General features: G+C 42.4%; 1 protein-coding gene across 3 annotated transcripts in view; it reads left to right on the plus strand.

Annotated features, from left to right (window-relative positions):
• Nucleotides 1-24605, plus strand: part of G3BP2 (G3BP stress granule assembly factor 2) — a 56201-nt gene extending 31596 nt beyond the window's left edge. For 2 of the 3 annotated variants that reach the window (XM_014611565.3, XM_059722355.1), the window contains 7 exons: nt 2711-2813; nt 6505-6685; nt 7636-7734; nt 14630-14732; nt 20431-20559; nt 20810-20928; nt 21717-24605. In XM_014611565.3, coding sequence (XP_014467051.2) covers nt 2711-2813; nt 6505-6685; nt 7636-7734; nt 14630-14732; nt 20431-20559; nt 20810-20928; nt 21717-21989 — 1007 coding nt within the window. In that variant the 3' untranslated portion in view covers nt 21990-24605. The remainder of the gene's footprint in view (nt 1-2710; nt 2814-6504; nt 6686-7635; nt 7735-14629; nt 14733-20430; nt 20560-20809; nt 20929-21716) is intronic. The other variant, XM_014611566.3, reaches the window with a different exon arrangement.
• Nucleotides 24606-27666: the final 3061 nt, after the last annotated feature.

The raw sequence follows: 27666 nt of genomic DNA on the forward strand, positions 1-27666 counted from the left end.
GTCCCCTCTTCAGCACCTTTTCTGCAAGCTGAACATGCCTGTTGCTTCAGCCTCTCCTCATTTGACTTGCCTTCCAAGCCCTTTATCATTTTATTGCCTTGCTTATGGACCTTTTTTAACTTCACTGTGTCGTTTTTCAAATGTGGAGCCCACATACTCAAATATTTGAAGTATATTTGTGAAGTATGTGCAGTTTTTCAGTATTTTTCAACTAAGTAATGTGAGCTCATACTTGTGCAAATTCCTAATATTTGTGTATTGAGTATGGCTTTTTGGTTCCCTACAGTGTAAGTGTGCTACTAATGCTATTCTTTGTTATAGGGAGTGTCTCCATTGCAATATTATCAGCAGGGATCCAGGTTTTCCATTTCCCTTGGAAAAATGGAGAAAACCACGAATTTCCCATTTTTATCAGAGAAAATGCAGATCTTTCCATTTTAGCAGAGAAAGCCACGGATTTCCTGGTTTTGCAAAGAGCTGTGCAGGCGGGCAGAGCTCCAGCCTGCACAAGCTGATTGCAAAAGGGGTGGGAAACCCCACAGCCCTGCCTGGAGCGGGAGGGAGAGGGGGAAGGGTGCAGGGCCTGAGGCTTTCAGTTACCCAGGGCTTGCTTCAAGCTCACTCTTCTCTCCAGGAGCATGTGCAGTGGTAAGTGGGAGCTGGGGGTTGTGGGTTGGGGCTGGGTAGTAAGTGGAGGCTGGAAGGCTGCAGGGAACGGCTGCAAGCTTCTCTTCCCCCCCACATAGAACAGCAGAGAGCCCCCTGGGAATCTCATCCAACACTGCCCCGGTGATGCAGTGGGGCTGCAGTGAGGGCAGCTGTGCCCCTCAAAGCAGGGGCAGGCTCAGGATGCGCATCGCTGGGAGGCTTGGGGGGGGTGCGGCAGCGGCGAGATCCCTGCCAGCTGTGCCAGGTCATGCCCATCAAGCTGGGGAAGCCCTGGGGGAGGGAAGCAGACTGGTAGGGAACAGTGGCTCTACTGCTTCCTGCTGCCCTGCTTCCCTCCCATGGGCCCTGTGGAGCCCAACAGGCGTGACCCAGTGCAGCTGGGAACAGTGGGGCAGCACGGAAATTCTTCACCACTTTTTGCCGCCCCCCCCCCCCGGGCAACATGCCTCTTGTGCCTGCCACTGCTCAGGGGTGCAGAGCTGTAGGAGGCACATTGCTGGGGCAATGGGTGGGCAAGAAGTGGTGAGCTGGTTCTCTGCATGGCTCCTCCGCTCCCTGCTGTGCTGTGTCATGGGGGAGGGAAGCAGGGAACAGCAGGCCCTTTCCCTGCCACCTTGCTTCCCTCTCCTGAGGCCTCTGGAGCCCGGTGGGCATGACCCAGTGTGGCAGGCAGCAGTGGAGCTGCCAGGGATCTCTTTGCTGCTGCTCCCCTCTGTTGCTGCCCTGGCGACATGTCTCCTGCACGCATGGGGCTGAAATGAAGGCAGCAGTGCGGGGCTGCACCCCTCAGAGCAGTCACAGGAGCTGGAGGCGCGTTGCCAGTGCAGCAGGGGGGGTGGGAGCAGGGGTGAGGAGATGCCCAGCATGTCCGCTGTTGCCTGCTGCGCCGGGTTGTGCCCGCAGGCCTCCGGTCGGCTTCACACAGGCAATCCCAGCTCCGGCTTTTGTTGTGGCCAAGTTTGCCCTGTGCCACTACTGCCACAATGGCCTTGGTCACGCTCCCCCTCCCTGCCATGCACTGCAACTTGCTCCCTCCCCTTGCAGTGGCAGGCACTGGAGGCATGTCACCAGGGCAGGGTGAGCAGCCGCAAAGAGATCCCTGGCGGCTTCGCTCTTCCCTGCTGCCCTGGGTCATGCCTGCTGGGCTCTGGAGGCCCTGGGGGAGGGAAGCAAGACAGGAGCCCAAGCCCGCAGCCTGCACCTGCTTCATGTACAGATCTGGGGGGTGCGGGGTGTGGAGTGCGGGTCCCCGCCCTGGGAGTGCATGCGGCAGTGGAAAGCCAGCTCTCCCCCTCTTTTGGAGAAGCCACCCGTGGCCCTGTCCTGCTCCGCACTGGGGACCTGCAGCTGCGCATTGTGGCACCGGGCCTTAAGCCCGATCTGGCTGGGCAGCAGCTTCAGCCTGCGCCTGCCCTGAGTACATGTCTGGGGGGCATGGAGTGTACAGTGTTGAGGAGCTGCCCTGTCCAAGCCCGCAGTAGAGGGGAGTGGGGGCAGGGGGCTGTGGTCCAGTCTGTAGCCCTGGCAGCTGGGGGCCCCCTCTGGCAGGGCTTAGGGAGCAGGGGCTCTGGTTGGGGAGCAAGGGTCACCAGCAAGGCTGTGGGTGGGGAGTGAGGGGCACCAGTGGGGGGAAGGGCTTTAGTTTTAATCACGGATTTGGGTTTTTTTAGCAGAGAATTTGGTATTTTTTTATTGGGGAAAACCAGGATCCCTGATTTGTCAGTGAATGATGATACTCCATAACCTTCCTGGACTTCTCCCCTACTGTCACAAGTAACTCTATATTGCACAGTCAGTGGTTTCCTTCTAGCATAAGTACTTCTTGTCCCCTTCTGTGTTGATGACTTGCTTAAGAGCAAGGCCTGACTTTTTATTGTGCCTGTTGCACATCCTGGTTTGATATCATGGCTGATTCCTTGAAACTTTTGCTGGGACCATTGACTTTTTAATTTATTCTGTAGGTATTACAAACGAATGAACTTTAAAAGGAGATTTCATATTTATTCAGACTTTGATCCATTAGTCTTGTTTCTTATGTTAGAATCGGAAGAAGAGGTAGAAGAGGAGCAGGAAGAAAGGCAACCCTCCCCTGAGCCTGTGCAGGAGAATACAAGTAGTACTTACTATGAAAGCCATCCTGTAACGTAAGAAATCCACTTGTTTCTACTAAACAGAAAATATTTGGTTTGATTCCTAATTTCACAATTACTTCCTGAAGGTACCAGTTATCGATTTAGTTTAACAGAAATGGCTCTATACCATAACGTATATACTGACATTTGATGAAAAGATCTCCTGTGAAGTACAACTCACTTTCACTCGTGGTCTCAGTGTAAAGTGAGATAACATGTATTTAGTTTAAATCCCAAATCGGCATGTATAGATGTGTTGAGCAGTCTTATTATTTATATAATAAAGGAGTAGATTGTAGTTGTCTCCTTTTCACTTGTATTAGCATCTGGTGGTTCCAGCTGAGATGAGAGAGGAATCTCGCTTGGAAATACAGCTAAACCTAGATCATGCGGAAAGCCTGTGAAACAGCTGAGAATTGAACCCAAGTCTAGGTCCCAGTCCACTGTCTTTAGAAGGCATTTCAAAAACAGCCTTGCACTTGATTTAAATTAAGTCTTCATTACCATCTGTACAACAACTTTTGTTTTCATTGGGCATAGGTGCAATCAGGGCTGTCCCTATAACTTCAGTTATATCCCTCCCTATCCCCCATGCTTAAAACTTCTCATAACATTCCATTGGCAGTTCATCTGCTTCTGGTGATTTCCCTCTTTTAAAGGTTTTTAAACACTCCTCTGCTTTAAGCTTATCTCTTCTTCCATCTTTTTTGCTTCTTCCTCCTCTACTTTCTCTTCAGTCTCTTCCAAGAAATCCTTCATCTTCCTGTCTGTTTCCTTCTTGTGGTACAGCTCTTCATAAAATCTTCTTCTTGCCTCCAATACCACCTACTTTTCCACTAAGGCACCACCACCTTCCTGCGCTGCTTTAAAAGGTCTCCTTTTGCTGCCTTCACTCTGACTGAAAAGTATTGGGACCATACAGCTGACCTGTGACTTTCTTTCTGATTTCTAATGATTCTTTCTTTTTCATTAGCCTTAAATCGCACCCAGGGTGCCTGTGCTAAGAATGTTTTCTTTTTCTTCTTACTTTTAAACCAGAGTTTGAATTCTTGCCTTGTTTCTTCTAGCTGTTTCCACTGGGGTCTGTTCTAGTGAAAACTTTCTCTCCTGTCCACACATCTCTTAGTGACTCTTGTTTATTATATTTGTTACAAGCCTGGATGAGCTGTCTGAGGCTCCATTTCCTCCTTCCCCTGTTCTGTTGCCCTCTTCAGTTATACAGTTGAAATCTCTCGCTATTATGCATGGTTTCCCTCCGATCATGTAAACCGCTAGCTTTCTAAGCAGTGCATTCTTTCCCTGTTTCCCTGACTGATACTATTGTTCATTGCAATCTGCCACTGATGTCTTCTACCTGCTTTGTTCTCAGCTCTGGGTACTTGAATAATTTTTCTATCTTTGCTGCTTTGTTCTCATTTGTTCCTGACCACCAAGATGGTCCCCATTTTCACCTTTTCTCAAAATGTTTATAATCAGTCTCCCCGGTATACCACATTCTTATAGGCAAATTGTCTGACGTTAGTTGGTTCAACACTGGTTCAATCTGTTCCCATCTTTTCCTTGTTAAGATATTTCTGACATTAAGCAAAACTATTGTCAGTGCCATTTATGCTTGTTTTAAAATGAGTGCATCTGTCTCCTTAAGGCTAGTCTGTGTTACTGCTCGTGGTGGTAGACTCCTCCCACTCCATCACTTGTATACCTGTACTTTTCCAAGCTGTTGGGTGGCTTTTGTGTTTAAGAAGGCTTGCATATTCCCATCTCCCTGCTGCTTCCTGCTTTCTGGTCTCCACTCTAAGCTAGAGCCTAGAGGCTTGGTGGCAGGAAACTGCTCTCAGGCTCTTCCTCCGATTCACCTCCCTCATTATCAGGTTTCTTCTTCCTGGTCTTCAGCCCTTGCGTCTTTTGTTTGCCTAGCCTCTGTTGTTTATATGGTGTCTTCTTTCTTCCCTACCCCCACCTCCATGTCCGAGCTGTTTGTTGTTTCTGCCTTTCCTTCCATTCAGTCTCTTAAGTATTTTCCTGCTGTACCACTTCCAGTGGGCTGGTCTGCCTTGTTCTTCCGCCTTCCTCTGTTTCTTGCCCGATGCACCTTGTTCTGCTGCTTGTGCTCTGTTTCCTGTTCTCCTCTGCTCCTGGCTTTCTTGTGGTGTCATCACTTTTGTCATTGCTGCCTCTGCTGTTGCTTCCACTGTCACCTTTCTTCCTTTCTTTTTCGCCTTTGTCCACTCTCCATCTAGATCTTGATCTTCATTTCCACTCTTCAGCTCTTTTTCTACCTCATGCTTAATTGCCACCACTGCTACTGTTTTGAGCTTGGGTCTCTGCTTCATTCCTTGTATCCTGACATTCTGTTGATCCTGTTCTTTGCCTTTAAGTCATTGATCAGGCTTTCAGTGGTGATGGGAACTACCACAAGGATAGGTTAGTTAAGCCCATTTGACTAAGATGCTCATTCATGCAGTCTTCCTTAGCACCAACTCTTTCAGGTCATGATGAGCCACTACATTGAATTCGTTTCAACTTCCCCTTCACTTCTGCAGCTGACCTGTGACTTTCTTTCTGATTTCTAATGATTCTTTTTTCTTCATTAGCCTTAAATCGCCAAACGGGGTCCCCAACACCTCATCCAGAATTCCTTTGTTGCCCCCTTTCTCAGCTGGTCATATGCAGTATTTCCGACTCATGATTTTTGGTGGTGTTCTTAAAGTCTATGCTTCAGGAATATGAAAAAAGTAGCTCTTTCTTTTCTCTGCACGCGCACACACTTTTGGAGGATCCTTGCACTCATGACAAGAACACCCAGTTCCACTCATGAATGGGGGGTAATTACCACATGGCTCCTGGGTGCAGAGTGGAGCATCTGGAGTACACACACTGAGCTGTGGGGTCACCAGCGCTTGAAATGCTCGTCTCTGCTGGGGGCCCAGTCCAATGAGCTATATGATAAATGAGCCTTTTGGTTTTGGACTAATATCATGCATAGTTTGAACTATATGCAGGTAAGTACAAAAATGCTGTTTAAAAGTGTGTTTATGGAGTACCTGTGCTAAAAATTGGAGCAGTTTCAAAAACGGTAAAATGCATCAATTCTGAATGAACTAAGCCTTATGGTTACCTGTAGTAGTTGCAGTTACAATTTACAATTATTGCAATTATTTCGAGGTCACTGTTTTCAAATGTGCACTTCACTTTTTCATGTGCTCAGGTAGAGCAGGGTCTAGCAGTAAGGAGAGGGGGAAGGGGCTGCAAGGGGAAGTGGTGGGGAAGGGGCAGGAGGCCATACTCTTGTAGTCCCCCCGATTTATTTTCCCCGCTGTAGTAGTGGGAAGGAGACCAGTTCAAGGCAAACTTCAAATAATTAGATTCTATACCTGGAAAATTATAACAAATAGAAATTTTTTCATATATAAAATCTAATTATTTGGGGGGTAGTCCTATATTCAGTAAATATGGTAATTCTTATTTTAGCCCATGTCATCATGAATTTTACCAACTCTAGGAACTTGATTCAGTTTTGGCTCAACCAGAGGTATTGGTTAAAAAAAAATACTGACAGTACTGTAAATGCATTGGATTACTTGATAGCAAGAAGCCTCAAAATTAACATGAACACATCATGGCTATACATTTAGGCAACTTTCCTAAAATAAAAGATAATTCATTGTTCCGAGCTTTTCTTTTTTTGTTTTGTTTTTTGTAGCAATGGAATAGAGGAACCTTTGGAAGAATCCTCTCACGAGCCTGAGCCAGATTTAGAATCTGAAACAAAAGCTGAGGAGCTGAAACCTGAAGTAGAAGAAAAAAATCTTGAAGAGCTAGAAGAAAAGTCTCCATCTCCACCTCCTGCAGAACCTGTTTCTCTACCACAAGAACCACCAAAGGTTAGTTATAAGTAAACTGTCTAAAAGATATTAATACACAGAATTGATGCCTCAGTTTCATGCTTAATGTAAATTGCCTTGTGTCAAACTGATGGATTTTTTTTCCCCAAACTCCTACTGTAAGAACTTCAAAAGTAGAACAACTTTTACAATAGCTGAACTTTTTTTTAAAGATACATTTAAATCTGTGAGATCTGCTTATGAAGTGCATGTAGGTTTGTGAGTATAAACCTTCTGAAATGTGAATGTTTTTTACATAACATCTACATAAATATGTAAAACATGGGAATTGCTTCCCTTCCTTAAAAAAAAAAAAGAAAGAAAGAAAAGGAAATTTGAATTTTTACTTGCAGGTTGACTGTCAGTGTAGCTTTAAAAGTTAATCTGAGAGTTTTAGCTGTCATCTTACTAGCCAGGTGCCATATTCACAAAACACTACGCGCCGTCTGGTATGATTAGAGCCACATAGAAATGGGGGCAGTAAATGGAAGCTGGGTAGAGTGGCTTTCAGACTTCAGCTAGGAGCTCCAGTGCTGCCAGTGCTTTTTTCTTCCCCTGCCTTTTTTTTCTATTTAACTTCCACTTCCAGCTTCCACTTCTTTCTTCCTTCAGCAGGCAAACTTGGGACCATACATCCTGTAGTGTTAGGGTTGTTTTCCTGTCCATTTGTTGACTTCTGGCAAGCAGTGTTCTGGGGCCATTTAGTTAATTGGGATTCTGTTAGTGTACCTGACTACAGTACTTGCTCTGTACCATTGGAGTAATTGGATTGTTATCATTGCAAAGCCTTCTATATCTCTTTATTGGCATGTTTAATATATTAATAGTTCTGGTACGATGATTACTAATTGCCTAGATTTTGAACTGAAAAAAACCAGCAGACTAATTCCCTTTAGGAATGTCAGTGGTTTGCCATGTTTAGTAGCCTAGGTTTGTTGCATTTCCTGCAGGCTTTCTCTTGGGCTTCAGTGACCAGTAAAAACCTGCCTCCTAGTGGTACTGTTTCTTCCTCTGGAATTCCACCCCATGTTAAAGCACCAGTCTCACAGGTAATCCATCTGTGAACACGTTGGATTGTCTCATTTACCTCTGCAAACTGCTTTAGTCTTTAAACTAAGAGATCAAATTGTATTGACTTAAATTGCACAAGTTCACTTAAATGTAAATGCACTACACCTTATGTCACAATGAAAAAGTACATGCACTTAGCAGGTGTGAGATCTGGGTGGTGGTGAAATTTGTTTTGTTCACGTGCACTGAAGAAATTGTTTTTAAATGTTTTGACATTCTTGTTGGGTTATTTTATTTAAAAATTACGGTAGCCTTCTCTATTGTAGTGTGAGCAAAAAGGGTGGTTCATTGGCGGAACTGCCAATCCAGTTCTGCCAATCAGAAATGAAATTCCCTTGTGAGAAGGTGCGAGCCTTTCTTTGGGAGTTTGATTGCTGCCAAAATGTTTAAACTCTGTTATCCATATATAAATGAACTGTTACAGAACCCTGTACCAAATTATGACTGTTTGAGAGGTGGGAGGTTTCACTTTTTCTTGCCAGCCCCATGATCTCTTCTCATTCCATTATGTTTGAAGTAGTGGAAGCAGATTTTGGGGAAATCGAGGAGCACTTCTCACCCTGAGAAACTTGCACTTTAAATGTAATTGACACATTCCAAAACACTTAAAAATTCAATAGTAGTAACAGTAATGTTCTGCAAATTATTACCTACACTCAATTGTGGTAGTTCTTCTCTGACTTCTTAAGTGGTCACAATTTTCAGTACTACAGTAGTTAGCACAATTATTGCAGCTGCTGTTTTTGCATTAATGTCTTTCTTTTTTCCTGTCTGGGGGAAATCAGCAGAAGGGTGATGTTAATCAACTGCACGTATAAAATGCTTATGTGATTCTGCTTTGTTTTTGAAAGGGTTGTCATGGAAATCAGGCTACTTCTTTGTAATGACTGTGAAAACCTGGTTGGTTTACTCTGCTTCACATGTGCTTTGAGTAGTCAGGTGGTACTTATGCAGTCAAGATGGCAAATATTTGGCACAGGAACAATGGGCATTTTTACACGTGCTCTCGGCACAGCACTGGGTGCTTTTAATTAGAGAGCCATGCTAATTAAAAGTGCTCGGCGCTGCATTGGACACAAAGGTATAAGTGGCGCAGCGCATGTTAATGCTGAGAGAATGGCAGCAGTGCGCTTTGAACTAAAGCACATCAAACGTGTTTTAGTTCAAAGCATGCTGCCCACCATTTTCTCAATGCTGATTACACACTGTGCTGCCTATACACCTGTGTCCAGTGTGGCGCCAGGCACATCAGTTTACGTGCTCCTGTAGACTTGATTAATCAAGTCTACTTTGTGCTGGATTTCCAGTGTACTGGAGCAGACTCACTGTGTGTAAGTGTCCAAAAACACTAATGATCCTCTAGCGAACCTTATAGCTGCTTGATTGTGCAGCTTTGACTCCAGTTGAGATGGAGCACTGCAGCAATAAACTACAGTTTGAACTATTTAGACACCTCTGACCATTAGGTATAGCTTGCGATCTTCCTTTTGGCCGTTCTTTCACTGTTATCTCATGCAGTTTGATCCGCTTTCTGGCAATAATGTTTAGAATCCTTTTGGTAGGATTTGTCTGATTTAGAAGTGTTCAGATAGAAACGATTGGGCTCTTCAAGGCTAGGTTTTAATTCTGTTATCTCTTTGGGGGTGCTTGGATAGATTTCTCCCCAGCCTGTATTTACTACTCAAAATCAATGCACAGAGGACTGGTGGAAAACACAGGGTCAGGAGGATTTTTCAAATTAGCAGTGGCAATACTTTTTCTTGTCTGTGGTATCAGAAAACCTGACAATAGATGGTCACCAGACATTGTAACTGTATTGACTGACAAAAGTAATCTTCTCTGACTGTAGTAATACACAATTAGAACTTTGCTGTCTCTGTCAGTTAAGTGCTGCTTCTAATACTTCCAAGAAAATGTTGTCATACAGTCTCCCCTGCAGGATACCAAAAAATAAGAACTTAAAGTCCCACAAAGTAGTTTCTTCTGTCACAGTGGGCGCATCTACACGAGATGCCTTAATGTGCAGTAGAATTAGTCTACTGCACATTAAACATCACAAAAACGTCTGCCTTTGCTACTGCACATTAGCGCAGGTACTGCGCCTTTATCTTATACTTCATATTAGATGTACTAAATTTAATGCGCAGTAGCAAGGGCGCTTTACTGAACATGTAGACGCGCCCACTCTCACTAAGATTGTCCCCTTCCAACTTCTTGTTAATTGGAAATTAAGCACCAGTGAAGTAAGCTCTACTTTTGAGGCAATGGATAAGCACCATTTTAAGTTTAGACCAGGGATGCTCAACCCCAAACCTATTAGCCAGATCTGCAGGCAGTGGGTTGCAGCTCTGCCCCAGCTCCAGACCATGGTATCATTGCTGCAAGATCCCAGCCACAGAGCAGCTCCTTGCCCAGCTGCGCGCCCTGCCAGCATTTCTGGGACTGCTCTCCATGGAAATCCTGGCCCGTGGCTCTGCTGCTCCTGAGGTCTCCATGGAAACCAGCTGCAGTGACATGGGTAAGGGCTGCTGGGAAATGGAGTCTGCTGTAGGCCGGACTTTGCCTGCCCCTGGTTTAGATCAATTAGTTACTGCTCGTTAACAAGCAACAGGCTAATTATATTAGCCCATAGTACCTAGGCATTTTTTCCCCCCATTTGCTACCTTGCTGGTCAGAAATAGACACTGAACAATATCTATGTAGAGCAGCAGTGCTCAGCTCTTTCAATTCCCGTGGGCTGGGTGAGTAGCGTGGGATTGGTTCACAGGCTGGATCCTGCAGGCAAGGTTGGAACTTGGGGTTAGATTGTGGGTCCAGTCTGGACCCCTGTGTGCCAGCCAGGTATCTGAAGCCATGTCATCTGACCTGCAGGACTTTCCATGGGTTCAGAAGTTTGACAACGGTAGAGCAGTGGCAGCATTAATTACCACAACTTCCAGAGCTGCAACAGTTAACACTGCCATCCTTCCTCAGCTGTCAGATTTCCAGACCCATGGTGGGGAAAAATGTTGGCCGGAGGTTGCCCTAGACCTTATCTACAGGAAGACTTGGAATTCACCAAAGCAGAGGAATATATGGTTCTGGCGTTGCTGTTTTTACACTATTATAAAACTAAAATGTTCTGTTTTTGTTGTCTTGCTTTGGGATCGCTTTCATGTATCAAGTACTCTAGAGTAAAAACTCACATCATTAAATTCAAGGCCTAGATAATGAGACTAGATAGGTATTTTGGTGTTGATTGCTGACCTTCTGCTTGGATGGATGCTGTGACTGCCCCTTTCTCTGGTAAAGCAAAGCAGTACATTTGTCTTTGAACTTACAATTTCCAAGCTAATCTAGTGACTGCTACAGATTCTAATAGTTTGTTTCCAGCACTGAGCTTTGAAAGCTGTCTCAAATCTGACTTGACTGTTTCCTTCCAAAGATATGGGCAAGGGTAACTATTGGGTGTTCTAAGGATGAGCATTTGAGAGAGCGTCTGCTATACAGGACTAGTATTGCTCCTGAGAAGCTAGCTAGTTCTTTATGAATTATCATTTGTTTGTCTCGGTGGCTAGTTTTAAAATCGGATGTTGCAGAAGTCGTAAATTACTTTTGAAAGTCAAGGGCTGTGGCTTATGTCTTCCCATTCTCTGAATAACAAAATGAGTGATTCATCCTCAGTTCTCTTGGAGACAACAACATTGTTGTAATTTGACGCTAGTATTTGCGCACTGTGTTGTGTGTTCTTCCTGGCAACTTAGTAGGCCCCTCACTTTCCAGGAAATACCTTAAACCTCCTGAGATAGCAAACTTTCTAAGTAAATGTAGTCCATGTAGGACCATACAACTTGAAGGAATCCTCCCACCCCCAGCTTTGAGGTGGTAACACTTGTGGCTAGTTACTTGTACTCTCTTCCCTTCAGGTGTTAAAGATGACAATGTCAATAGCAGTAGGAGGTCCTGTGCCATATCTTCATGAACCTAAAAAAGAGGCATATTGATCCTCTGAAAAATCCATGCACAACTGGTCCAGCATCTTATGGCTGGTGTTTTTGTTTCTGGCAGTACCTGTTTTTGGAGGGGAGGGGGGCATACCTTCCTTTGTTTTAAGACGGGATGCCATGCCCACTTGTCACTCGTTCTGAAACAGGTATCTGAGATCTGCTCACCTGCCTCTCAGTAACAAGGAAGTGGCAGCTGTCAATTCAGAGGCAAGTTTCTCAGATTCATACCTAGTCCATTTGGAACTGTTGGCCTGTAGAAGTGCTTCAGCGCCCTAGGAAATTTGGCTGTGTGATTCTAAAGTGAAGGAAGCTGAGGCTGTCTGCATTCTTTACCGAAAAGGGCCGGTGGCTTTGGTATGCTTATGAATTGGGTGCCAGTAGCAAACTAACTGATGAGCAAGCTGTCTTCTGCTTTGGGCAGAAAAAAACCTTATTTGGTATATAAGTATTTAGTTGAATGGTAAGCTGTATAGCATGAAGCTTTGGTATTCTCCCTCCTCTGCTCAAATAAAGTTGAACAATTTTATAAGCTTTTATAATGGTTGGGTGGCTTGTATACTGAGTGAGTAAAAATCTAGGCCTAGCAGCAGTTAATGTTTGCAAAGTGAGACTCTTAAAGCACCTCATTGCCTTGGTATGTTACTTTCTAGGCATTAAAATGTCAAGAGTAAAAGATGAAAATCGTAGAAAATTAGGGTTGGAAGGGACCTCTGGAGGTCATCTAGTAGGGATGTAAATATTGTTCTAAAATATTCGTTTAATCTCCTCTAATTATATCAGTTAAATGATTAACCAGTAACACAGCAACTCAGGAACAGCTTCTGTTGGGAGCTGCTCCAACTCCCAGGGCCCTTTGGGGGAAGGTGGGGGAGGGAAGGCAAGCCCAGCCAGACAAAACAGCCCTGATAAAGTCCTGTGCTGGGAGAGAAGGAGTACCTGTGAAGCAGTTAATTGCTTGATTGGATAAGTCATTAGGCTGCTCCCATTTTCCTCTTAGGCTATGGATACTACTCCCCCTCTCCTCTCCTCTCTTTGCTTCTCCCTTCCTCCCCCTCCCTCCTGTCTGCCCTGCTGTCTTCTGGTTCCTTCTGGGGCACCGTGCAGCTTCCATTTCCCCTTTCCTGCCAGACTGCGCCTGCCCTAAACTAAAGGATAACCAGTAGGTTAACAGTTATCACTGCACTTATCGGTTAAGCTATTTAATCGTTAGGTGTCAGCAAAGATTTTGGTCAGAGTGACAATACCACCCGCAACTTCGACTTACTTATAAGATGTTAGCATGTCAGGGGCAGACAGCAGGGTAGCCATGAGGGGCCTGATCCTTGTGGTGGCACAGCCCCCGCCCCTTCCCTGCTGTCTGCCCTGAGGCACGTGCCAAGCAAAATGCCTTCAGTGCCACACTGGCACCTGTGCCAGGGGTTGCCTACCCCTAGTTTAACTTTTCACATCCCTATCATCTAGCAGGACAACTGTCATCCCAAATGCCTGTCTGGAGTTTAGAGATATTTTCATCTTTTGGGTTCCCAAAGATGGTTCTTGTGTGCTTTCCAAAATAAGAATGGTGTTTGGTAGCATGTGCTTTTCTGGTATAAAGGAATTGAGGACTTCCAGATGCAAGAAATTGATGGTACTCTTATGGCACTGGGGGGAGCTGATTTTTGTTGTTGTTGTTTAAAAAATAAATAAATAAATAAAAGAAGCCAGTTGTTGATATACTCAAAGAAACTTTTGACCGATTTCCTCTTTCTTGTACCTGAAATAGTCTTTGGAGAGAAGGTCGACTCTAGTTTGAGTGTCAGTAAAACCGGGATGTGATGTTGTGTAATATTGAGGCACTTCATCTAATTTAAGGTCTTTCCTGTAAAGTGCTCTGAGCATGTGCGTCAATAGTCTTGAATTAACAAAGGAGAAGAGGTGTGGTGGAATCTGTTCTGCACATCAGCTGCTTTTTTGACTGCTGTTTAAATGACTGTCTGGAGTTTAGATGTAGGTTTCACCTTTTGTGTCCCTGAAGATGGCTCTCTTGTTCCCTCCAAAATAAAAATGGTGTTTGGTAGCATTTGTTTGCCTGGTATAAGGGCATTGAATACCTTCAGATGCAAGAAATTACTAGAAAAACTAACACCAGTGATCTTAAAATGTTATCAACTGGTTTTTATGTTGTGGTTTCCTCCCCTGGATGTCCATTGATAGTTTTGTGGGCAGAAATTAGTTACTCTCCTTGAGGACTTCAATTACATATTTGTGGGAGAATCACTGTCCTTATATATAGCAGTCATATAGAAAGTAAGGATGTTCAGGCCTGCTTTCTCAGAGTACTTAGGCTAGTTACACTTTAAGTAGCCCTTAGAAGTCTGCATGCAGGCGTGTGAAGCATTTTGTTTTCTCAGTCCTGCCTCACTGTTACCTTTCAGTTCATGGGTATTTACTAGAAGAATTTTCCAGGCAATTAGTAAACATAGCTCTTGTTTCAGTATGTTTTAATGTGGGACTTCCTGCTAGTCCTTGCAGTCCTAGATCGGCACAGGGAATGCTGCAGAAACTTCCATTTTTGTTTTGATTTGCATATTTGTGGATCAGTTTTCAAATTTTCATATTTTAAAATCTCTGGGCCTATTTTGGTTTTGATTTATTCTCTAATTGGGCATGACTTCTCCATGCTGGTGGGCCAAAAATTGTGTTTCAGAGGTTTGTGTTCTTTACTGGCTGGCAGAAGAAAACAAATTCTACAGTCCTGGATTGGTACAGAGGAACTTAAAGAAACATGCTATATATGGATCCTTATTTTTCAGAAATGTTATGCATGCCAGTGATCTGGGGGCTGCATTTACTTCAGCCTTTCTTTTAGTAAATAGTGTTTAACAGTGTTTGTGTTCTCCTGTTTCAGCCAAGAGTTGAAACTAAACCTGAAGCTCAGTCTCAGCCTCCCCGTGTGCGTGAGCAACGTCCAAGAGAGAGACCAGGGTTTCCACCAAGAGGGCCAAGACCAGGTAAAATTACTTCAATACTAATTCAGGGGTGGAGGATGAGATTCTGCAGCTAATTTGAGGATGCTTAATGTGCACAAATCCTTTAATGTTTCAGTTTGTAGGTAACTTATTCTAGTTGTACTTAGGGTTGCGAGAGCTGTACTCTAGTAATATGGAGGAATATCCAAAAGTGAAATTCTGTCACATTATTCATCCTAAATTCATGTTTTAGCCAAGATCAACTAAAATTACTCGACCTATATTGCTTAGATGACAGTTATACAATGTGGGAAAACAATTTCTGATCCAAGGCCCTGAGCTAGCTGTTGCTGATAGTTTTAGAGCCTTATCCCCAAGACTTTTCTTTTTAATGGTTTAAAAATAATACTATTTAAGTACTAGTAAAGCAGATGACAGTTCACAAACTGGCTTAGATGCATGTTACTCAGACTCAGTGAGAGCTAGCCTTCATAACTTAAGTTTCTTCTGTTCATGAATTGGCTTTCTCCTGTTCTCAGACTTGGATACAACAAAGTTTTAGGGTTGGTGGTTAGCTGTATTGGGCTGAAGTCAACAACACGATAATGAAGCAGCACAGGACCAGCAAACAGGGGTCTAAGCGGGAGTCCTGCTTGGGAGAGGAACAGACTTGCTGGCCAGACACCCTCCAAGCTGCCAGGCTGCATATCGGCAATCTGATCAGTGTCGGCCAGTATGGCTGGTTAATAATTGGCCATCAATATCAGCCAAAAAATCTTTATCAGTACACCCCTAAAAATTTCTGAGGCTTTGAGGGCATGGATGAGGGAGATGGAAGCCCAGGTGGTGTTCTCATCAATCCTTCCAGTCCAAGGTAAAGGAGATCAGCATGCAGCTGTGTAGATGATGTTGTCAGCAGGGCTTTGGCTTTGTCCGTGGGGTGGCATTTTGGAAAGATAAACTGCAGGAAAGAGATGAGGGTCCATCTGACAGAGAGGGAAGTCTCTCGCACAGGCTTGCTGATCTAGTGAGGAGGGCTTTAAACTAGGTTCATCAGGGAATGCAGACAAAAAGTTTAAAGGGCGTGAGATCTGGATAAAAAGTAAGGGTAAGAAATAATGAAAGCCTTACCAATGCTGTCTGGGAGATGGTAGAACAGTCAGGTGCCCAAAATGTTTATATACTAATGCAAGAAGTATGGGGAAGATTGGAGGTCCTAATAGAAGCACAGAATTATGATGTAGTTGGGATTAGGGAGATACAGTAGGAAAATTCACATGACAGCTATGGTTACGGATGGGTATAATTTGTTTAGGAAGGATTGGCAGGGCAAAAAGGAGGAGGTGTTGTCCCATATAAAGGTGATGCACACGTGTTCAGAGGTGCAGCACGTAGTGGAAAGTAGGCCTATTGAAAGCCTCTGAGTAAAGATCAGAGGGGAGAATAGCAGGGAGAATGTTATGGTGCGCATCTGCTACAGACCACCAAACCAGGAGAAGCTTGATATGAGGCCTTCTTTAAACAACTGACAGAAGTTTCCAAATTGCAGGATTTGGTTCTCATGGGGGACTTTAATTATTGGGACACCTGATGAGGAAGAAGTCCAGCAAATTCCTGGATTCCAGGAATTTTCAGTTGGTTGAGACTGTGTGAAGGTGCAAGGTAGCAGGTGACAGTGACCATGAAATGATGAAGCTCAAAATCCAAAGCAGAGGGAGGAAGGAAGGAAAGCAGCAGAATAAACAATATTTAATTTCCAAAAAGCAGACCTCAGCAAGCTCTGGGAACTGGTGAGCAGGATCCCTTGGGAGGAAAGTCTAAAGAGAAAATAGAGTTGAGGAGAGTTGGCTGTACTTTTAAGGAGGTTCTCTTAAGGGTTCAAGAGCAGGTTGTTCTAAAGTGATGAAAGCATGTTAAGTGCAGCAGTGGTCCAGCCTGCCTAGACAGAAGTCTTTTAAGTGAATGGAAACTTGGAAAGAATTCCCATTAAAAGTGGAAACTTGGTCATGGTAGTAAAGAAGAACACAAAAGTATGGCACAGGTGTGCAGAGAGAAAATTAAGAAGGCCAAGGCACAATTTGAGAAGCAAGGGATATAAAGACAATGCTTTTGAGAGAGAGAGAGAGAAGGCCAGAAAAACCATAGGTCCCATGCAAAAGGCAGTCTAATCACAGACAGTCAAGGAAAGGCTGAATTGTTTAATGCCTCTTTATATTCAGCCTTCACAAATAAGGGCAGCTACCAGATGGCAAGTGCAGTTGGTAGTAAAGATAGGAAAGGAGATAAACAGCATAGTGCAGTAAACAGGTGAGCTATGACTTAGGAAAGCTAGATGTATTCAGGCTGGCAGGGCGAGATGGGATGCATCCTAAGGTACTGAAGGAATTGTCTGAGATAATCTTGGAGTGATTCTTTAAAAGAGGATAGGTAATGTGTAGATGTTGGATGAAGTCCTGGGTGACTGAAAAAGGGCAAATACAGTGCCCACCTCTAAGGAAGGGAAGGAAGAGGATGCTGGGAACTCCAAACCAGTCAACCTGACCTTGATATCTGGAAATATGGAGCATGTCCTCCCTCAGGAAGTCTGTTGTGAGACGTCTAGAGGAGAACAGGGTAAGCAGGAACAACTAGCATGGATTCATCAAGAGCAAGTCATGCTTGATCAGTCTGATTTCCTTCTATGATAAGGTGACAGGCTTTGGGGGAGAACGGTGGATGTAATTATATCTTCACTTAGCGAGGTTTATGACACTCTCTCACAACATTCTCACTAACAAGCTAAGGATATACAGATTAGACAAAAACCATAAGATGGACACATGACTAGTTGGATCATGAGACTCAATGGCTCCAGTGTCTTGTTGGGAGGATGTAGCAAGTGGAGTTCCTGTCCTGGGTCCTGTATTGTTTAATGTCTTCCTTAACGATTTGGATGATAGGATTGAGTGCACAATTTGCAAATTTGTGAACAGCACCAAATTGAGTGAAGTTGCAGATACTCTGGAGGGTAGGTAGGGCTAGGATCCCGAATGACCTGGATAGACTGAAATCAACCAGATGAAATTCAAGGAGGACAGATGCAAGTTCTTGCACTTGCGATGGAATAGTTGCATGCACAAATACAGGTTGGGGAATGACTGGTTACAGAGAGAGACTTGCGGGTTACAGTAGACTCTAAGCTGAATATGAACCAACAGTCTGCTTTTGTTGCAAAACAAAAAAAGGCAACAGCATACTGGGTTGTATTGAAGGGACTAGTAGGCAACTGTCAGTCCTCTGGATCATAGTGTACATGTAAGAGGTCTAGTCCAGATGCCTGATGAATCCATTTGTGACCTGACAAACCCAATTTGAAAGCAACACAGCTTGTTACAAGTTTCACAGATTCATATGTTGTCTGAGTTGGAGTCCAAGTTTACAGGATGCTGCTTTCTTCTTTCTCACTTTGCTTCTATCTTCTGGATTCAAGGCACTTCATATTGAGTTGTACCCAGTGTCAGAAGTTCCTTCCAGATTAGATGGGATTCTGCGTGTTCCTCCCAGCTTTCTACATTGATGTTGAATGACTTCATATAATTTTTGCACACATTGTGGTACTGTCATAGAGGGTGACTGCTTTCTAGAATGTCTCGAGTGTCACTTGGAAATCAAGGAAAATGATTCTTCCACTCTATTCCATGCTGCTGAGGCATTGACTGCAGTACTGTGTCCAGTTTTGGGCCCCACACTACCAAGAAGGATGTGGATAGTTTGGAAAGAGTCCAGTGCAGAGCAGCAAAAAGTGATTGGGGGCCTCAGCGACAAAACTTATGAAGGAAGGCTGAAAGAACTAGAATAGTTTTAGTCAGAAGAAGAGAAGACGGGGGTGGAGGGATGGGTTTGTTAAGTCTTCAAATACTTGAAGAACAATTACAGAGAGGATGCAGATGGGCTTTCTTCTGTGACCATAGGAGACAGGACTAGGAGCAATGGCCTCCAGTTGCAGCAGGGGAAATTTAGATTGGAGATTAGGAGGAGCTTCATGACTAGGAGGGTGGTCAGACATTGGATCAGGCTGCCTAGAGAAACTGGAGTTCTTTCATCCTTAGAGGTTTTTAAGAGCAAGTATATTGCATAAACTGATGCATTAAGAGGCTTGATAAATTACCCCTGTTTGTATGAATTATTTGGTGCTGTTTTAACTTCTCATGCCTGAATCAGCATACACAATTCCAGATGCCATTGTGGCTTTTGGTGAGATATTAATAATGAAGTAAGCCAAAGCCATTATTATTTGCAACAATCAGGTTGTTTTTTGTTTTTTTTTAATTAATGCAAATTGAGAGAATGTTAGCAGAGAGATATTAGGCAGGCCTCTGAAAAGATATTTTAATGTGGGGAAAAATAGACATTAAAAAGGACAGCATCAAGAATCCTTGTCTGAATGAATACTGTATTGCTAATAGCTAAAAAGTTGCTTAATTTACTAGAGCTTATCTGGCTGCTCTTGCATGCCATGCTCTATCACCCATGTAATCTGTGTGGAGAAATCTTACAGCCATTCAGCAGGTATCTGTACAGCAGACTGGAGGAGGGGGGGGAATTGCATTGGAGTATGATGAATTAAAAAAGAAAAGGCAAAAGAATAAAAAATGTGGTACAGTGTCATATAAGAGAGATTGCCAGACAAGGACTTGATATTATTGCAATGCAGGGTAAGATCTTGTATTGCCTATTGTAAAGGTAAAGATTTGTACCAATGGCAGTAAGGAGAAAAAAACTTTTATAGCAGGCAGGAAATGGCATTGTAGCGATCCTGTCTGAGCTGGGAGAAAGGTAACTTCAGCAAGCCTTCCTACAGTAGAAGGGTTTGTACCTTTTAAACAGTTCAGCAGTTAAGAATTTGTGTATAAAGCAGCAGAGTTAAAATGGAAAAATGTTAAGGCAGTCTGGCCATTGGTACTAAACAGTTTAAAGTTCTCTTAAGCTCTTCTCTCTCCCTTTGACCAGTCAAGGAGAAAGAACAATCAGAAGGAATTATGGAAAATGTACAAAAACCTTTTAGGAATGTACAGCAAGTGAAGAGGAACTGTTTATTTAAAAGTGCTAGAAATATTGTCTCTAGCCAATTAATGTTTAAACTGAATTAGGTGCCGAATTTTTGAAACTCTAAATTGCAAATAATGGTCGTAAGTTTTAATACGCCTTATTAGATGCTCCTTCCTGAGTGTTGCTAGTTAAGCCAATGCTTTAAAATGTTTTTGCACATACTATGTTTCACTTGGAAAGCAGAGTGAATAGCTTACATTTCTAAATGTAAAGGAGATGCGTGTTCTATATGTAAATGATCTGATGTGGTTGGCAATTGCTGCTAATGGGAATTTGGAGTTAGAGGATTTGCAGTTATAAGCTGTATGTTTTAATGTTGCTGATAGGTTAGGTTATGTTTTTATGTTTACGTGGTTTCAATTTAGCACCTTCCACAAAAAATACATTAAGACGAAAAAATGAAGCATGTAGTGTGACTTGTACATAATGAAAGGACTGTTTTTAACAATTTATTTGCATTTTCCTAATTAGTGATGTTAATGGCATTGGCTAATCAAGCTTTTCCAGAACAGAAGTTGAAGACCAAGGGTCTGGAAATGGTTGAGTGAATAACCTGAAAGCTGATGAGTAATGTTAGATTGCTACAGTTGTTTTTTTCCCCCATTGCCTAAAACTGATAGTACTTTGTTTTTTCTTATGTTTATGAATGCAGGTAGAGGGGACATGGAGCAGAATGAATCAGATAATCGCAGAATAATTCGTTACCCGGACAGCCATCAGCTGTTTGTTGGCAACTTGCCGCATGATATTGATGAGAATGAATTGAAAGAATTCTTCATGAGTAAGTGATGTTTTTTAAATTGTTTGAAATTCAGCTCCTGGGATTGAAGCTAGAAGTAAAACTTAAACCTCTGAATGTGCTTGCTTAATAGCAAAGTTTGTTTTTTTGTTTTTGTTTTATGTAAAGCAATGTTACAAGAGACTTCTTTAAATACATCCAAAACAAAGTGGTTTATTCCTTGACCTACAACATAAGGTTTGCATGGAGTTTTTCTTCTGTATGTGCTTCTTTTTTTTTTTTTTCTTAATAGGCTTTGGAAATGTAGTGGAACTTCGCATTAATACTAAAGGAGTTGGGGGGAAGCTGCCAAACTTTGGTTTTGTGGTGTTTGATGACTCTGAACCGGTTCAAAGAATCCTTGTTGCAAAAGTAAGTATAGCCACATAGCATTGGTTTGTTTATCCTGGGGATAGATGGCAGTTAATTACAAGCAACGTGTGATGTTCTAGGTTCTTGCTGCTCTTTACCAGAGGTCACAGTTTTCCTTTCTGACGGCTGGTTAAGAGTGTGCTTGAAAAAGAAACACTTGCTTCTAACAATGTGCTTCTACCCAGCATGGGCTATATTAGACCTCCAGTTTATTATTATGACTTGTTCAGGTTCCTCACTTCTTCAGTACCTTCTGTACTCTTGGAGAAGAATCCTTGCAAGTTAAAATTTCCCAGGCTTGAGTGGCACTAATTTCATCAATAAATCATAGATTAGGGATGTATGTGGAGCAAGTGCAGATGTATGTGTTAGGGATCAAGTGAAATTGGAACTGAAAGATTAGAATTGGGAGTAAGGAAACTACACTCTTAATGTTTAGTATTTCAACTAATGTTTAGTTGCTTAGAGAGATGGCAGGTTTTCAGAGAATGCTAACATTGCTTGCATCAGGGGCAGTATCCCAGGACTGACTGCTAGGTTCTGGACCTTAGCTCCATATACACTTTAATTCATTGTGGCATTATAGATATATAATATTTGCACTGGTAATGGGCTTAGATCTCTAGCCATGTGTGTCCTGAAGAACTATATGAATCCTGTTCTTAGCATATGTACAGGGTCACTGTTAAGTGCAAGGTAAAGAGGATAGGACTTCCATACAACTTGTATAGCATACATTTTAAGGAATGATGACTAATTTTTGCTTTGTAAACGCTTTCCCCTTTAAGCCTATTATGTTCCGCGGTGAGGTGCGTTTGAATGTAGAAGAGAAAAAAACAAGAGCTGCTCGTGAAAGAGAGACCCGAGGTGGTGGCGATGATCGTAGGGATATTCGACGCAATGATAGAGGTCCAGGGGGCCCCCGTGGAATAGTGGGTGGTGGAATGATGCGAGACCGTGATGGAAGAGGACCTCCTCCCAGAGGTGGCATGGCACAGAAACTTGGTTCTGGAAGAGGAACCGGGCAAATGGAAGGTCGTTTCACAGGACAGCGTCGCTGAACATCCCTGCTGCTGGCAGACGGTCTCGGCAGTGGTACATTATTCGTCGTGTTTGCATTCTTGTTAATTTTTTTGGCTTTGGAATGTGACACAGCCTTTTTGATCATTTCTTTGATGTGAAAAGCATCCTTTGGTTTCCACTTAAATTGAGGTGGACATTCTTTCCCCAGTTTCACAACAGGAGTCACACTGTTAATTTATAAATTTAGACTTGCAAAATTAAGGACTGAGAAATGACCATTAAACTATCTGCAACAAAAGTGGACTAAAGGACATGCCCAATCGATTTCAGGTCCTTTCAGTCAAAAACCCTCTGCTGCACATTTTGTGTAAGTGTTACTGTTTCTGCCTATTACTGTTGGAAACGCAAGTAGTGCAATCTGTGCAATTTGAAGAAGCTTGCCTTTTTTCTTTTTAGAACACTTGGCTCGAAAACAAACGAAACAAACTTGTGTTTATGCACTCATCAAAATGCACTAATGGGTACTTTGAACTCATTTACATTGACATCTGCAGGAGGCATCAGGAAAAATATTCTTCATCCTGTTATTCAGACAGAATAGCTTGTGAAATGATGCGGGCATCTGATCTGCTTGCTGTGACCAACTTATGTACACACACAAACCTTAACAAGACTATAAACGTATTCCAGAAGGAAACCACTTAGTTGTAAACTAAACACAATCCAGAACTCCAGAGTTATGGTCCTGAGTACTAAACAAGTTTGATAGCTCATATTTAAGATTTTTCTATTTGCCCCTCTTCAGTACAGGGATGGCTGGCTGCTCAACACACTCCTCCTTTCCTTTCCCTTCTTTAAGCATTGTACAGTGGAAATAGTCTTTCCTGTATTTGAGTTCTCTGGTAATGTAATAAGCATGATGGTGCCTTCTATTAATACATCATTCCAGTCTTGCTGGTGATTTTGTACAGTAGAGTGTATGAATTACTGTTCTGCAAAGCCAAATGGCTGCAAAAACTGTTTAAAAGAAATATTTGAACAGTTGTATAAAAATTGCAGTATCTTTTTAAGTCAGTGAAAGTTGCTAGAATATAATTCACCTTGCTCTTCAATTTAACAACTTTGTATGTTTTTTTGTGGAGAGGGGAAGGGAGGAAGGAAGGCATCTGAATAGTGTCCAGGTTGCCTCTCCTCTTCGATTAATATGAAAGATGGGAAAGGGATGAAATCTCAGTCAGACATTTCAAAAGTCAGTTGAGAATTCTGTGTATATTTCTGCCAATTTCTAAAGTGTGCTCAGCTCTGTAGATTGAGGGCAAGTTTGTTAAATGAGGATACTGCAATTTTCAGATCATAGAAGGAGCAGCTCTAAGTATTTGCATTTTCCATTTTTTTTGCTCTCTTCATTTGCACATATCTTTGAACTGATTCAACACCCATGCAGCTCTGAATTTTAACAGTAGGGAGAAGGCATCCTCTGACACTTATATTTCTAAATATAAGAAGTTTACAATTTCTGGATTACTGTCTGCCTAGATAGCACATTTCAATAAACTGCAAAAGTAGCAAACAATAGTATCCAGCTCTGTTCTGGAGAAATTGACATGCACCAAGCTCTGAATGCTTCAGGAGTTGGGGGGCAGGGGTAAGGGTGAAAGTGTGACCACTTAAAGCTGCTTCTGAGCATGGAAGACCTCATTACATTACGATTGTTAACAAAAACAGCGATGGCACAGTACCAGTCTGTTTCTAGATTATGCAACCATTTGCTTTTTTCTAGTGAGCAGGAAGATATTGCACATGTTTGTTTCTGATGTGTTAGGCAAAGTGAGAATGCATCTGTTTGTTTTCCACCAAACTTGAGGTCTTCCTTGTTTGATGGTAAGTCTTGCACTATTTTCATACATTTTTTCCGGGACACATTTCTCAGTTTCCATTTTTTTTATATTTACCTTTTTTTTGTTAAGCTTTTGCATTTTTTTTCAGATGTTACCTGGAAATATATAGTACTTGAACTCTATGAAACATAACTTGACTTACGTTTGAAGCCTTTAGTCAAACTGCTGCTTCACTTAGCAGTTTGCCACCAGTGTTCATTGTAGCTTTTTAAATTTTTAGTGCTATGGTATTGCCCTATCACCTTCTAAATTGTTATGGCAAATGGCACTGGGAGTAATTGCAAAAAATGAAATTAATGATTAGAAGAACTACTGAGCCAATCAGCATTCTGGCTTGCTTCTTGTTTAAATGCCATGAAATAAAAAAAAAATATTGAAACATCATACAGAGAAGTTTACATGGTGATTGTTCACCTACTGTACTGTGGACTCTTAATGTTCTTGTCCCTCTTTCAGTAAACGTACCTCTTAAAGCGAAGTAACAAGATTCACTGACCATTACTGTTAGTTGCTGATTTTGTTGATGGTGGTATTCTTTCATTACAATCCTATTTCAACAAACTTGGCTTACCATCTTTGGCTTTAGTAGGTATAAAAGACAGTGGATTACCATCTTTATTGCTGTAATGTGTTAAGCATTATATGCTAGTAGAATCTAGTTAATTGTTGCAGGTGGAAAGTATTTTTACTTTTAAGTTTCCATTTTGAATGTGTTCTGACTAAACATACCAATAAACTACTGATGTCTGCAGCATTTATCAATGTTCCTAGTTCTCTCTTGAAAGTAGGTTGGTGTTTGGCATAGCATTATTTCAGTCCTGATTTTGTAAAAGCAGACTGAAGAATGGCATTCCTTTAACTGATATAATGTCAAAAGTTTTTTCCCCTAAATGTATGGTGCTGTACACTTTGGTGGGAGCTACTCTATTTAGTCTGTTGTGACCATCTTGTCTTGCACTGTTGGATTTTTAACAGAATAACATAAACCAATGATTGTTAGGTCTGGGAAGATCTGCTAGTCCTTTCCAATGCAAAATCCTGTATTTAAAGTCTATAGTGAATAATGCTAGCAGGTACCAACTGTTTCAGCTACAATGAAATGGGGAGAACAAACTGAAGAGGTTTCCCTTGGTTGCATAGTTGTAGCAGTGGGAAAAATCATTGCACTTCTTCCAAGTTTGTCTATTTGATGGTATAGCTATTTTAATCTCACCATATATTGTTTAATGGCTTAAAGGGGTGGGAAAAAAAACTGTTTTCAACTGCAGTTAGCTGTTTTGTAGCCAAAAATACTTAAGGGTGTTTTCATGGACGGTGAATGACTTGACACTTCAGGAGTCTGAAGAACCTCTCTACGGATATTGCAGAAGTCGGTCTCAAGGCTGTTGCAAAAGTGGACATTTTGTTGTTTATTTAATTTTGGATGCTCTCTAAAATCATTTCAGCTGGTTAATATACAGATTGGGGTGGGGACTTAGTCACTAAATGGTACAAAATGACATCAGAAGAAATGTGTTTTATGTTCAGTTATGTCCTTATTGAGGAATGTGTAGGGTGTTTCCAAAAAAAACCCCCAAAACTGCCATAACTCTTCAAAAGGATGTGGCTTTTTGACTACTTCCTTGAGCTACCACTTACCAAAAGCTGAGGAAACATCTAGTTTTTAGCCTGCAAAGTACTCCCAGACTTCTCTTTCAACTTCCCAGTCTCCCAAATTTCTAAATACTGTTTATGCCTATTGGAATAACTGTCGGTATAAACAATTGGTATTTAAAAAGAAAATTCTTTTAATGCTGGCTGTGAAGCAATTTAATCTAGTATGGTGACTGCATAGATGCAACTGGCACATTAATTATGCTTCTGTTTAATAACAGTCTGAGATACTGGAGTCTTATTGGAGAAAATAGACCAAGTGCATTTTAACTAACTTTTTTTCCTACTGCAGCAGGGATATTTAAGACCAGGAAAAGCTGCCTTAAGCGTACACTGTTTCTAGAATGTAAGAATTGGCTCAAATAAAATAGAATCCTCCATATTCGTCTCTAAATTTGACCACCCTTAAATACTTAACGTGATATCTTTGAATGTCCTGGCATTTTTATGAAAACCAATCTTGGTTTTTCAAGCTTTAAAACAGAAAAGCAACTTCAGAGTCTGTGCTGGACGGTAAAATTGCAGTGCCTTGCAAACAGGCTGCTCATTTACTAGGGATGGGAGGAGAAGAAACAGACATCCGCTTAATCTGGAGGTAGAAAACTAGTAAGAATTCTTGGACTATTTCTTATTGAGGCTAAAATATCACAGTGGTGGTAGAAAGTTCAAAGGGGGTTGGGGAAGGCAATGTGTATCCTTCCAGATGTTTAAGTTTACAAAGCAATATCATTTAGATTTAGAGTGCTCCTGCTTTACCTATCAGCTTGTCCAGAATTGTTCACATGGCAAGGATGAAATACAACCAGTTTTTATTAGAAAATATGTATGCATCACTAACCAGTATGAGTCGCCATACTCAAGGAGAGAATAAAAATGAACACTGCTTTTTTTAGACCCTGTTTTGGAGCATGGTTTGTCAGCATGCTCTTTATAGCCATAGAGCAGGCTGTTCAGGAGGACTAGGCCAGCTGAGGGAGATGATTAGCAGCCACGGGAAGTTAAAAGGCTTCCAGGGAGGGGAAGCAAGAGGGTTAGATGGACAGAAGATGAGAGAGAAAGAGAGTGGCCTGGCCAGTGGCTACAGTGCCAGACCAGGGGCTTTGTGTCTGGGAAGAGACCCAGGTGTTGTGAGACTCAGGGCTGCAGCACCATGGCAGAAGTCTGTGTCTTTTTCAGACCCTAAGAAGGTGCTCCTTCCTCACTGCAGTCTTTCCTCAGGCTGTCTATGACACTATTCTTTTCATGTAAAAGGACTTTGTTTAAGCCTTGTAGGGCACAGTTTAAAAACCTACAGCCTCTGGATAGCCAAGCTTATTTCCTCACCTCCTGATTAAACTGAATTTATGCAACTCATTTTCTTCTCATGGCAACATGCAAAATTATTTCAGAGGCTTACTGCTTCATTCTCTTTCAGTAAGTAAGGAAGGTGCCTTTTATATGAAAACTCTCTTCACACATTACTACTGCTTTATGTCTGTGTAGCAGAAGTGGAGGAAAGCTTAGTATGATTCTGCTGCTTTGCACAGGTAAGTCCTAAGGACAAATTCATCAGGCTTAAGAATACTTCTAGTTTGAAGAACTATGGCTTTCTTGGCTGAATGAGCATTTATGGGAGCACTATCCCATGCCACTTCCATTCCATTATTTACACATTTGTATGCAATAAAGCAGGTAAGTGCTCTTTACCCAGGGGGGAGTGGAAAGCACATGTGGCTGTATGGAAAAACCTTACTGTATGATCAGCAGCAGCGTAAGCATGTAAGTGCCATATGGTATCATACCAATGGTCCACGTAGCCCAGTATCCTGTCTCTGCCAGAGGCCGCAGTGAATGTTTTAGAGGGAGAGCACTGAACTAGGTACGTCCAGAGCGATCCCATTCATTAGCTTCTAGCATAAGCTACTTTGGTTTAGAGCAGGGCTGTCCAACTGGTAGCCCACAAGGGATTAACACACACCCCCTGTGTTCCCACCTGTCTGTCACTTCCCTTCTCTCTCCCCACCCCCACAATCACTGTGGTTGGTTTGCAGGCTCCCTCTTCTTCCTCTGCTTTCCACTTGTTGCCCCTGTCCTGTGAGGTGGGGCAGGACAACGCAGCACAGTAGTATGGGGGAAGTTCATAACTGGGGTGCTGGGGTGCCTGCTTGGCATAATGCATTTGGGG

The sequence above is a fragment of the Alligator mississippiensis genome, chromosome 2 (genome assembly GCF_030867095.1).
Source record: "Alligator mississippiensis isolate rAllMis1 chromosome 2, rAllMis1, whole genome shotgun sequence".
In the NCBI taxonomy this organism is placed as follows: domain Eukaryota; kingdom Metazoa; phylum Chordata; order Crocodylia; family Alligatoridae; genus Alligator; species Alligator mississippiensis.